The sequence below is a fragment of the Equus przewalskii genome, chromosome 2 (genome assembly GCF_037783145.1).
Source record: "Equus przewalskii isolate Varuska chromosome 2, EquPr2, whole genome shotgun sequence".
Taxonomy (NCBI): domain Eukaryota; kingdom Metazoa; phylum Chordata; class Mammalia; order Perissodactyla; family Equidae; genus Equus; species Equus przewalskii.
In genome coordinates, this window is record NC_091832.1 from 27,514,108 (window position 1) to 27,526,644 (window position 12,537).

General features: G+C 40.8%; 1 protein-coding gene across 2 annotated transcripts; it reads right to left on the reverse strand.

The window, feature by feature from the left end:
• Positions 1 to 4,719: 4,719 nt before the first annotated feature.
• Positions 4,720 to 11,920, reverse strand: MED18 (mediator complex subunit 18). 2 transcript variants are annotated; one of them, XM_008520145.2, is made up of 3 exons: positions 11,574 to 11,920; positions 10,831 to 10,969; positions 4,720 to 5,828 (listed from the first exon to the last, which is right to left on the reverse strand). In XM_008520145.2, exons 2-3 carry the CDS (start codon positions 10,901 to 10,903, stop codon positions 5,275 to 5,277), a joined length of 627 nt encoding a protein of 208 aa, XP_008518367.1. In that variant the 5' UTR covers positions 10,904 to 10,969; positions 11,574 to 11,920; the 3' UTR covers positions 4,720 to 5,274. The 2 variants fall into 2 exon arrangements, with proteins under 2 accessions (XP_008518367.1, XP_070466642.1); XM_070610541.1 differs by having other exon boundaries at positions 11,587 to 11,841.
• Positions 11,921 to 12,537: the final 617 nt, after the last annotated feature.

The following is a 12,537-nucleotide window of genomic DNA, read 5'->3' on the forward strand; positions in this document are numbered from 1 at the left end:
TGTAGGAGTCACAGAGGCGGAGATAAGTGGAAAAGGCAAAGATGAAAGGGTATAAGAAGATAACACGTAAGCAAAAGCACTGAGGTATATCCAAGGAAAAGGAAGCAGACCTGCTTGATCAGGGCTAAAGATTCATTCGTTTTGGGAAGGAGCCTGTTGTTCACATAACTTTTATGACTATACAGACCATATAAATGTCTGTTTCTGCCATTATAATGGGAGATATTAAAGACAGGGATTGTATCTTAGCTATTGCTGTAACCGAGAGCCCAGCACAGTGTTTAGATTGTAGTTCCAGCACACAGGTTGGAAAAATAGGGAGTACTCACATTGCATAGATCTCTGGATGGGGCAATTAAGGTAGTCCACAGTGCAAATATCCTAAGCAAAATAATAGGTACTCAGGGCTGGCAGGTGGCCCAGTGGTTTAGTTTTCTTGCTCTGCTTGAGTGGCCTGGGATTCACCAGCCCGGATCCCGGGTGTGGACCTACACACCGCTTATTAAGCCATGCTGTGGCAGGCGTCCCACATATAAAGTAGAGGAAGATGGGCACGGATGTTAACTCAGGGCCAATCTTCCTTAGCAAAAAGAGGAGGATTGGCAGCGGATGTTAGCTCAGGGTTAATCTTCCTCAAAAAATAAAAAAACAATAGGTACTCAAATCCAACAGTGTATTTAAAAGATAATATCATGATGCCTAGGAGTTATCCCAGGAGTACAAGGATGGCCCGATAACAGAAAATGTATCAATATAATTCATCACATTAATGGAGCAAAGGGTAAAAATCACGATTTTTTTTTTACACTTAATAGAGAAACTTGATACAATAGCATTAAGATCAGGACTAAGTGGTGGATGCTCATTATTACCACTGGACTAGTGTTCCTAGAGTACTGGAGAGTCTGTCCAATTCTAGACAAGAAAAAGGTGGAAGAGGTATGTACTCTTTCTGCTTGGCACGCTTGCCAATGATTTCACAGTCTGTATGAAAAACACAACATAATCAGCAGGCAAACCATCAGAACTATAAAAGACTTATTAATCAAGTTTGTAGGAATAGAAGCCATCTTACAAAAATCAGTAGTGTTCTTCTATAATCACCTTAAAAATGTAGTAAAAAATATAACACCATCTACAATAGCAACTGAAATATAATCTATAGCAAGAATCAGCAAACTTTTTCTGTAAAGGGCCTGACAGTAAATAGTTTCAGCTTTGCAGGCCACGTAGCCTCTGTTGAAGCCACTGAACTTCGTCACTGTAGTACAAAAGCAGCCATAGACAATATTTCGATGAATGAATGTGGCTGTTCCAGTAGAACAGACAGCAGGCTGATGTGCATGGGTGTAATTTGCGGACTCCTGGCCTATAGAATTTGGCCTAAAAGCAATGCCTAAGAAGTTTATCAAGAAAAAATTTAAACTCTTTTCAGGGACATAAGAAAACCTGAATAAAGGTCATAATTGGGATAACCCCAGTAGTGTAAAGATTGTATTCACTTTTTTAACAAATATTCAGAGTGACTACCATAGGCCAGGTATTGTTTTGGGTGCTGGGGATACGACAGAGAACAAAACAAAGCAGCTGTCCTCATGAATCTTACATTCTGGTAGAGAGGCAGTGAATAAATAACCTAAAGTCAGATAGTAATAAATCCACAAAAAAGATTAAATAAGGTAAAGAGAATGATGGATAGTGAGTGTGTTACTTCATTTGGGATGGTCAGGGAAGGCCTCTCTGACATTTTAGCAGAGACCTCCAAGAGTGAAGGAAGGCTGCCACACTGAATTCTGGGGAGGGAGTGTTCCATGCAAAGATATCAGGTCTCCCCCAAATTAATCTATACCTATTCAATGAAATTCCAATAAAAATTCCATTAGTAATGTTGAGAAACTAAAACTTACTCCAAAGTGAATATGAAAGACTAAAGGTCTATGAAAGCTAAGTCTGTTTTGAGGGGGAAATAAAAGTGGGGATACCTGCCCTGCTGGTAGAACTGGCTCTACCACAAGACACAGTAATAAAGATACTGTGTTGCTGCCACTGAAACAAGGAAAAAAACCAGTGAGATAGAATGGAGAGCTCAGAGATAAAGGATGTACATGGGAACCTTGTGATAAAGGTGGCATCACAAAGCACTGGAAAGATCGTTTTTCAGATGGTGATAGAAAAACAAATTCACCATATGGAGAAAAAAGCTGAATTTTTACTGGAGACTGTTAAAGGTGGACTCCAGATGGATTAAAGACCTAAATGTGAAAGTTAAAACTATAAGACCAATATTAGAAAATTTAGGAAAATCTATGTCACCTAGGGGTAAAGAGTTCCTAATCAAGACTCCAAATCATAAGGTCAAAATTTAAGACACCTGCTTAATTAATGACATCACAGACAAAGTTAAGAGGAAGGTGACATACCAGGAGAAGGTATTTGAAATTTTTAAAACAAACAATGAATCATGTCTAGAATATACACATAATTCTTAAAAACTAATACAACAGGAAATCAAGTAGAAAAAATAGGCAAAGGATATAAGTGGATACTGGGAGAAGGTATTTGCAGTGTTTAAAACAAACAAAGGATTAATGTCTAGAATATATGAAGAATTCCTACAAATAAACAAGACAAGAAATCAAATAGAAAAATAGGTGAAGGATATAGAGGCCTTAGTTTCATATATTAAGACATCTATACAACTTCTTATACAAAAAAGCACATTAGAAAAAGGCTCAAGGGGCCAGCCCCGCGGCCAAGTGGTTATGTTCTCGCACTCCGCTGCAGGCGGCCCAGTGTTTCGTTGGTTGGAATCCTGGGCGCGGACATGGCACTACTCACCAAACCACGCTGAGGCAGCGTCCCACATACCACAACTAGAAGGACCCACAACGAAGAATATACAACTATGTACTGGTGGGCTTTGGGGAGAAAAAGGAAACAAATAAAATCTTTAAAAAAAAAAAAAACAAAAGAAATGAGGGGGTCGGCCGGGTGGTGTAGTGGTTAAGTTCACATGCTCTGCTTCCTTGGCCCATGGTTCACGGGTTCAGATCCTGGGCACGGACCTACATGCAGCTCACCAAGCCACAGGGTGGTGGCATCCAATGTACAAAATAGAGGAAGACTGGCACAGATGTTAGCTCAGGGACAATCTTCCTCAAGAGAAAAGAGGAAAATTGGCAACAGATGTTAGCTGAAGGCCAATCTTCCTCACCAAACCCCCCCCCTCACAAAACTCTACAACTATTAAAATGATCAATGTTTATCCCACTAACAACTGCTATTTTTAAAAAATCCATTAAAAGTCAAACAATAAATGGGAAAAATTATATAAAAGCGGATCAATGAAGAAATTCACATAAAAATGTCAATATATAAAAAACTTAAACCACACTGACGAATATATTTTTTTTGAGATTGGCACCTGAGCTAACAACTGTTGCCAATCTTTTTTTTCCTGCTTTTTCTCCCCAAATCCCCCCAGCACATAGTTGTAGATCCTTCTAGTTGTGGCATGTGGGACATTGCCTCAGCATGGCTTGATAAGTGGTGCCATGTCTGCGCCCAGGATCTGAACCAGGATCCCCTGGGCCGCCGAAGGAGAGCACACAAACTTACCCACTCAGCCAGGGGCCGGCCCCCGCAATGAATATTTTGTAAATGAAAATTAAAACGTCACCATTTATCATCAAATGGGAAAAAAAATGTTTTCATCATACCTAGTTTTGGCAACAATGTTGGAAATCTCATGTACAGCTGGTGGGAGTGAAAACTGGGACATTTCTGGAAGGCATTTGGCAATGCATGGCGGAAGTCTTAAAACAGTGCACACTCTTTGACTCAGCAGTTCCCCAGAATTTATCCTAAAGAATAATCATAGATGTCAACAAAGATTTAATTAAAAGCACTAGCATTACAGATCGTCTATAAAAGCAAAAAGTTGGGATCAAATTAAAAATCTCAAAGCAGGGGTATCAATTAAGTTATGGAAAATCCATATGATGGGATACAAATAGCAATTATAATTACCAATATTTAAATAACAGGTCTGCTGATTAGTAGCTGAAAAGCCTAGAGAAAGCTAATTAATCTCTCTGGACCTCAGTTTCCCTATTTATGAAAGGGGTCTGTTGTGAAGATTAAATTAATTGACATGCCTAAAGCACTTAGGATAGCCCTGACACATAATAAGAACTCAGTAAATGGGTTTTTTCGTTTGTTTTCGTTTTTTTACTGAAGGACACTGTAGGCTAATGTCTTGGAAAGATGTTAATGATAACAAAAAAGGAGTTTACAAACCAGTATATACAGAATATTTTTATAAAATAAATATAGCTCATTAATATATAAATTTACAAAACTAACAACTAGAAGGATATATACCAAAATAGAAATAGTAGGGGCTGGCCCTGTGGCCCAGTGGTTAAGTTCAAGCGCTCCACTTCCATGGCCCAGGGTTTCGCCGGTTCAGATCCTGGTTGCTGACCTAGCACCACTCATCAAGCCATGCTGAGACGGCGTCCCCCATGCCACAACTAGAAGGACTCACAACTAAAACATACAACTATGTACTAGGGGGCTTTGGGGAGAAGGAAAAAAATAAAAATAAAAAAATAAATAAAATCTTAAAAGAAGAATAGCACACAGATACAAGAGAAAAAGGTTACGAACAAAGTTTAAAAAAAACAAAACAAAAACAAAATAGAAATAGTACATCTCTTTGAATAATAGGATTACAGAGTTTTTTTATTTTTGTATTTAAAAATTTTTCAATAACAAATGTGCTACTTTTATGTAAGATAAAAACTATCATCTTTATCAAAATTAAAACTAAAAACTCATTTTTTTGCTCCAACTGGTAGTGAATTCACCCCAAATTAGCAGGTAATACAGAATTAGTTACAGACATTTCTCTTCATAGCCTTTATTACCACACAATACAAGCTCCCAGTCTCTATTTCACAAACCTTATACGCAAACGGCTAAACAATTAAGAGATTTTTCTTTCTAAAAACCAATTTATTCCAGTTTCCCCTCTTTATGCACAGGGATCAGACACATTCTCCATGTTATCCCGAGCCTTTAATTTAGAAAGGCTGTCACAAAAGTGAACCTGCCACATGAGTAAAACAGCGCAAGGAACCAACCAAATTCTCACTGTCCTCCTTCCTGAGGGAAGAATGCCTGGCTGGCAGTGGTGAAATGGGGCATTTATAACATCTTACTTTTTGTAACAAGTGAGGACAGGCCCCAATGGTGGACAGACTGTCTTAGTCACATAAGCCTTTTGGGGTCTATTTTCTCTAGGTGAACCAGAGGTTTCAGCTGCTCGGCAAAGTTCCTCATGTCATCAGAGACCATGTCCTGCCCAGCTGGTGCAACAACACTTAGTTCCACAAGATAGGAGAGTGACAAGGCTTCAGTGCTCTCTGTGTTCCCTGGCACCAGGATGCGGAAGATCTTGTACACCATAATCTTCATGATGCCCTTCCGGAACAAGTGTCCCTTGGCGACAAACTCATGGTCCATGCGGAAGCCCATTTCCATCAGGAAGTCTGTGAGGTTCTCAGATGTTGCAATGTCCACACAGTTTCGCACCAGGGCATGACGATTCTTGTCTCCCATTTCCGGCTGTCCCAGGTAGCGCAAATGCCAGGGTGCCCCTGCCCTATCCATAGAGCGCCGGGCCCTCAGAACAAATGGACTGGCCTGCTGGCCCTTAAGGAGGAACACCATCTCATGGTCAAGGAAGGTCTCAGGTTCCATGTTGTCACACAAACCACGAAGGCGGTGGATAAGGCTTTCCAAGCTGTGATCTAAAACACTTCCTGAAGAACGAAAAAGCACTATTGAGTCTCATCTTTCACTTTGGGTAATGGAATTAGTAAAAGATAGAAAAAACTTAAATGAAAAACCAAAACATTTTAGTGCAGTGTTTTATAAAGCCTAATGTGTGAGATTTTAGAGGGGTCATCCTGCCAGGGTACTGAATAACATTATGAGAAAATTAATCCCTTTTCAATGTTTTGCATTGCCTTATTTGGTACTACGAAGTCTTTAGGCCTTCTCTAACAATGCCAATCTCCAGCAGGCTTTGGGCTCAGAGCCTTTAACAGGCCACAGTATCTATCTAGAATAATAATACTGTTTTATTGTCATTTATTTTAAAAATTATCTCCTAGGGCCAGCCCTGGTGGCCTAGTGGTTAAGTTCAGCATGCTCCGCTTTGGTGGCTCGGGTTTGGTTTCCAGGCGCAGACCTACACCACTCGTCAGTGGCCATGCTGTGGCAGTGGCTCAAATGTGAAAAAAAAAAGAGGAAGATTTGCAACAGATGTTAGTTTAGGGTGAATCTTCCTCAACAAAAAAGAGGAAGATTGGCAACAGATGTTAGCTCAGGGCGAATCTTCCTCAGGAAAAAAAAATTATCTTCTATTTCCAGCAAACAAAAGTTTTCCATTTATAAAGGAAATATAACATTTCATTGTTTTGTTTTTTTTTTGAGGAAGATTAGCCCTGAGCTAACATCTACTGCCAATCCTCCTCTTTTTGCTGAGGAAGATTAGCCCTGAGCTAACATCTGTGCCCATCTTACTCTACTTTATATGTGGGACGCCTGCCACAGCATGGCTTGATAAGTGGTGCATAGGTCCATGCCTGGGATACAAACCAGCAAACCCCAGGCTGCCACAGCAGAGTGCGCAAACTTCACCACTGGACCTCCAGGCCAGCCCCATAACATTTCATTTTTATGTAATATATTTAAGTAAAAGAGAATGAACTGCTTCATAGAAATATACTAATATTTCATAGAAATATACTAATCTTTGTTCTCACCTTATTCAACCTCCCGGCAGCATTTGACATTATTATAGATTATGCCCACTTTGAAATCTATTCTTCCTTTGGCCTCTCGGACACAACTCTCAGTTCTTCACCTAATTTGCTGACCAGTCCTTTTATGTCTTCTTTGCTGGTTCTTGCTCATCTTCTCTAAATAGTGGAACACCCTAGGACTCAGTCCTGGTCCTCTTCTCTATCAACCATCTCTTCCTCTCTAGGTGACCTAATTCAGTCCTATGGCTTTAATATCATTTATGCCCTGAGGACTCCCACATTTATATCTCATGAACCACAGATGCATACATCCAACTGTCTACTCAACTTCTCCACTTGGATGCCTAACAGACATCTTCATCTTAACGTGTTCGGTTTCAAACTGTTGATTTTTCCGCCACAATCTTATTCCTCCTGCAGTCTTCCCCATCACAGTAAACGACAACTCTCTGCTTTCAGTTTCCCACACCAAAAACTATGGAATCATCCTCGACTCCCTTCTTTCTCTCACATCCTACATACAATCCATATTTTTAAAATATATGCAGAATCCAACCACTTCTCACTCCCTCAATCGCTTCCAACTAGTCCAAGTCCCCTTCATTTCAATACCCTGCTTCTACCCTTGCCTTCCTCTCTTCTCCACGCAACAGCCAAGTGGTCTTTTCAGAATATAAGGCAGATAATGACACTCCTCTGCTTGGAATCCTCCAATGGCTTCCCATGTCATTCAGGCCCCAAACTGTCTACAAGGCTCCAAATATTGTGATCTCTGCTACCCATCCAACATCATTTCCTTCCACTATCCCTCTAGATCACTCTCTTCAGCCACAGTGATCTTCTTGCTATTTCCAGAAAATGTCAATTATCTGACAAGTTATTTCTCTTCAGAGCCCCTTCCCTCAGTCCCCTCTCTCAGATATCTACATGTCTCACCCTATCGCCTTCTTCAGATCTTTGCTCAAGTGTCACTTTATCAGAGACGTCTTGTCTGATCACCCTAAATAAAATAGCGTATCTCCGTCCAATCTCTTTCCACTTTCCTGCTTTATTATTCTTTAGCATTATCACCTTGATTTTTTAGTCATCTTTCAATATATCAATTATGTATTGATTTTTTTTGGTCATCTTTTTTCCTCCACTGCTAGGAACATATTCAAATATTTATTGAATAAATCTGTTAAAGTAAATAAGAGTATATCATTGTCACTATGGCAAAAATTGACAGTGGGACTTAAATGACTAAATTTTTGGTAAGGGGTAGCACTGTAGGAAAAGCAACAGATCAGGTCCCAGTAATCACAGGATAGAAGATCAGGGGAGCGAGGAACAGCTCACTATTGTATCCTGCATTCAGGGCAGTGGCAGACATGTGTTTATTCATTCCTCAAACACTTGAGGAGCTTTGTAAGTGTTGGTTCATTCAACATATATTTACTGCGTGCTGTGCCAGGCACTCTGCTACAAAGCAGGGGGCCCTGCTCTCATGGAGATTACAGTTTAGTAGAGGAAACAAAAATAAATAAGTAAAGAGACAGAAATACAAGACAATAAAAGGGAGATGGGACAGAAAGCAATTGGTGGGGGTGGAGGAGGCCTCTTGGAGGGGTTGTAGGAGTCACAGAAGGTCTCTTGAGAGGGATGACAACTAAGCTGAGACCTGAAGGAGGAAAACCAGAGAGTTATGTGAAAAGCTGGAAAAAAGTGCTGAGGCAGAGAGATCAGCAAGTGCAAAAGCACGGAGGCAGGAAAAGGGCCTGGGGAATTCAAGGAAATGAAAGGCTATCAGTGTGGCTGAAGGGTAGTGAGCACAATGGAAGATGGGAACGCAAGGAGGATTTGACATGGGCCAAAGCATGCAGGCCTTGTATAGTCTGTGGTAAAGGTTATATTTTATTCTAAGGTCATCGGGCAGCTATTAGCTCCACACTTTATTCTCCAAGCAACGGGGAAAGACAGGACTGGATTTACATTTTTAAAAAGATCATTCCAGAAAAACTGGTATGGACTCTTCAATAAGACATGGTCATGGGGAGAGGAAAAAAAGCAGAGGCGAGGGGAGACTGGTCCAATTTAAAACAGACTTCAGGAAAAAAAAAAAGAGACTTAAGAGATACAATTATCAAATGTAACATATGAAACTTGATTGGATCCTAGTTACAAAACATTTTTGCAACAACTGGGAGGAAACTTTTGAATATGGACTAGATATTAGATGATATTAAAAATGTAAGGGCCGGCCCCATGGCCAACTGGTTAAGTTCGCACGCTCCGCTTCAGGGCCCAGGGTTTCACCGGTTCGGATCCTGGGCGCGGACATGGCACTGCTCATCAGGCCATGCTGAGGCAGCGTCCCACATGCCACAACTAGAAGGACCCACAACTAGAATACACAACTATGTACTGGGGGACTTTGGGGAGAAGAAGAAAAAAAAAAAGTGTTATTGGGGCCGGTCTGGTGGTATAGTGGTTAAGTTCGTGTGCTCTGTTTCGTCGGCCGGGGGTTTGCAAGTTCAGATCATAGGCACAGACCTTGCACCGCTCTTCAAGCTGTGGCGGCATCCCACATGAAACAGACGAAGATCGGCACAGATGTTAGCTCAGCGACAATCTTCCTCAAGCAAAAAGAGAAAGACTGGCAATAGATGTTAGCTCAAGGCCAATCTTCCTCACAGACACACACACACCCAAAGTATTATTCATTTTTTTAGATAATAATGAAGCATTGGGGTTATGAAGGAAAATATCCTTTTTTTAAGAGATGTATCCTGAAGTGTTTAGGGATAAAATGTTCTGAGGTCTGAAATTTTCTTCAAAACAACAAAAGAAAAAAGATGAAGCAGATATGGCAAAATGATAGAAATTGGTAAGTCTAGATGATGGATATGGAGTGTTCACTATATTAGTCTCTATTTTAAGTTTAAATTGTTTAATAATAAAACAATTTTTTAAAAAGATGACTAGCTGTTGTGTGAGAAGAGACAGATGATCAAAAATGGAAGCAATGTCATGAGTAACAGATTAGTAAAGTAATTCAGGCAAGGGATGATAAACCAAGGTGTGGTACTGCAGGTGGAGAAAAGACGTTGAAAATATATTTTGGGAGTAAAATGAATGGTACTTAGAGAGGGACTGGATCTGGGAGTAAAGTAAAAAATGGAGTCTGACTCCTGAATGCTTGGCTCAAGCAACTGGTGAATGACAGTGGCACTTTCATTTCATTTCATTTCATTCTGAGATGGGAAAGACGAGGACAGGCAGCTTGAGGAGTGAAAATTAATAAACCTATTTTGTTCATACTGAGTTCCTGAATGAATAATCTGAATTAAAGTCTAAACTCTTCCACTAAACATTATATGACCTTTTGAAAATCATTGTCCTCTCTGGGTTTCGAGTTTTTTCATCTAGGCAAGTTACTTTACCTCTTCCTGATCTATACGTTGGAGCTAATAATAATATCACAGAATTACCACATGATCCAGTAACTCACTTTTGGGTATATGTCCAAAAGAGTCCAAGGCAGGATCTTGAAGAGATATTTGCACACCCATGTTCACTGTAGCACTATTCCCAATAACCAAGAGGTAGAATCAACCCACTGCCCACTGACAGATGAATAGATAACGAAATGTGGTATGCACATACAACGGAATGTTATTCAGCCTTTCAAAAGGGGAGCCTGCTACATGCTACAATATGGATGAACCTTGAGGACATTATGCTAAGTGATATAAGCCAGTCATAAAAAGACAAATACTGTACAATTCCACTCACATAAGGTATCTAAAATAGTCAAAATCAGAAACAGAAAGTGGCAAAGTGGTTGCCAAGGGCTGGGGGGAGGGGTTGGGGGTATTCGTGTTTAATGGTTAAGTTGTTGTCTGTTGGGTGCTAGAAGCTATGCAGGCTGCCTTTGTATAACTGCCTCTCATCTCCACAGAAGCTGAATAGAAAAGACGAAAAACAGGTAATCCAAGCCCCTTGGTTCACTTACCCTGAAGCAGGTACTCCATCATGTTAATGGTGCCCCCGGTGACAGGCATCATGGTGACTGGAGGTGCCTCCATGGTGTCTGATTAAGTTGAAGACAGTACAACTGGATTCAGAGTCCTCAGTCAAGTAAAGCAGAGGATCTACCGGAAGAAGAGTTACACTTGTTAATACATCAAAGTGAAGAGACATCAGATGTGCTTGTGTCATTGGCCTTAACATCAAAAGATTTACTCATCCATTCAAAACTTTCTGTGTAACTGCTATATGGCCAGTTTCAGGAACTGATCATACCGAAATATACAAAGGAGAACTGGTCATCGAGTTACAGCATAACCTGCTAATCTCAAGGTCTGAAACTTCTAAAAGTTCTCTTGAAAAAAGTGCAATCTTGAGAAAGTCATCAAATCTCTCACTGTCTTCCATATAAGATGGGGTCAACGATATTAACTCCCACGGCTTTGTGGCTCAGGTGACACAATCGACATGCAATAACATTCAGAAGAACTGAAAGGTGACTTAAGGGACTTTGTCTACCCTTCAAATTTATCGATGAGGATATCGAGACTCGGAGAGGGGCCCAAGGACACACAGCAAGTCGGTGGCAGAGCTTGGACCAGACTAAAAGCTAGGCGTTCCGCCTCTCTGAAAATGCCTTTTAAAGCGAGCTAGACGGAAGCGCCAAATTCTTTTAAGATGTTTTAGGTCTTCCTAAGCCAGGATCGAGGACACGTGCCCACCACTTACATGAGAAACACACCTCCGCGCGCGCTCTAGTCTCTTCTCGCAAAATGGAGAATTATATCCACCCAAGCACCTCGGAGCTTTTGAGCTTCAATAAGCTCCCAGTCCTAAAATTAACGCCCCCTGGGAAACACAAGCACACCGCCTTCTCCTCTTCCCACTTCCGGCAAGAAGCCGACGTCGCGCAAACTTCTACACCGCCGCCCCGCAACGTAAGGGTGCCGAGAGGGCATGAAATCGCCCTCTTTGGCGCTGGCAACCAGAAGCGCGTGCGCAAGAGGCGTTGCCGCAGTGTGCAGGAGGGCGGCTTCGTTTGCAGCGTCTTTCTGGGAGCAACGGGGCCGACAGACGCTTGACGTCATGGGCCGTACTCCAGGAGAACATTTTATTTTTTTTCAAGTTCGACGACCTGGAGATGTTTTTTTTTAGGAAATCTCTTGGGCTGGCAGGGGAAAAGAGAGCCTGGGAATGGGAACTGCAGAAAAAAAAGAGGAGAGACTGTTAGAAAAGACTTCTTTTTTTGGGTCCCTGAGGGTTAAAAGGAAAGACCCTTTAGTGCTTAGCATAATATTCTGAACAGTTACGGAACTCAGTAATACACTTAATATTTGTCCACTTTACTGAGTATATTTTACTCCAATTAAAAAATATAGGGAGACAAGTGAATACAACAAATATTTGTTAAACTCTCTTCTTGTGTCAGGCATATAAGGTGCAGACTAAGTGGGAACAAGAGTGAGGTGAATGAGGCACTCTCCTGGAGCGAAAAATATGGCGACATAAAAAAATCTCAGTGACTGAGATGAGTAATATTTTAATGCAATATTTTACAAATTTAGTGCAAAAAATCCTTCATCAACAAAATATTAAATTTTAAAATTTGATTCCCACAGCAGCCCTATGAGCCACGTACACTTGTTACTGTAGTTTTACAGATGGGGAAATTTAGGCAATGAGATGTTAAATA

Excerpts from the sequence above, each read along its gene's own strand:
- MED18 (XM_008520145.2), bottom strand. The coding sequence starts at position 10,903 with ATGGAGGCACCTCCAGTCACCATGATGCCTGTCACCGGGGGCACCATT. Across the intron at positions 5,829-10,830 it reads GATGGAGTACCTGCTTCAGG|GAAGTGTTTTAGATCACAGC; the intron begins GTAAGTGAACCA and ends TTCGTTCTTCAG.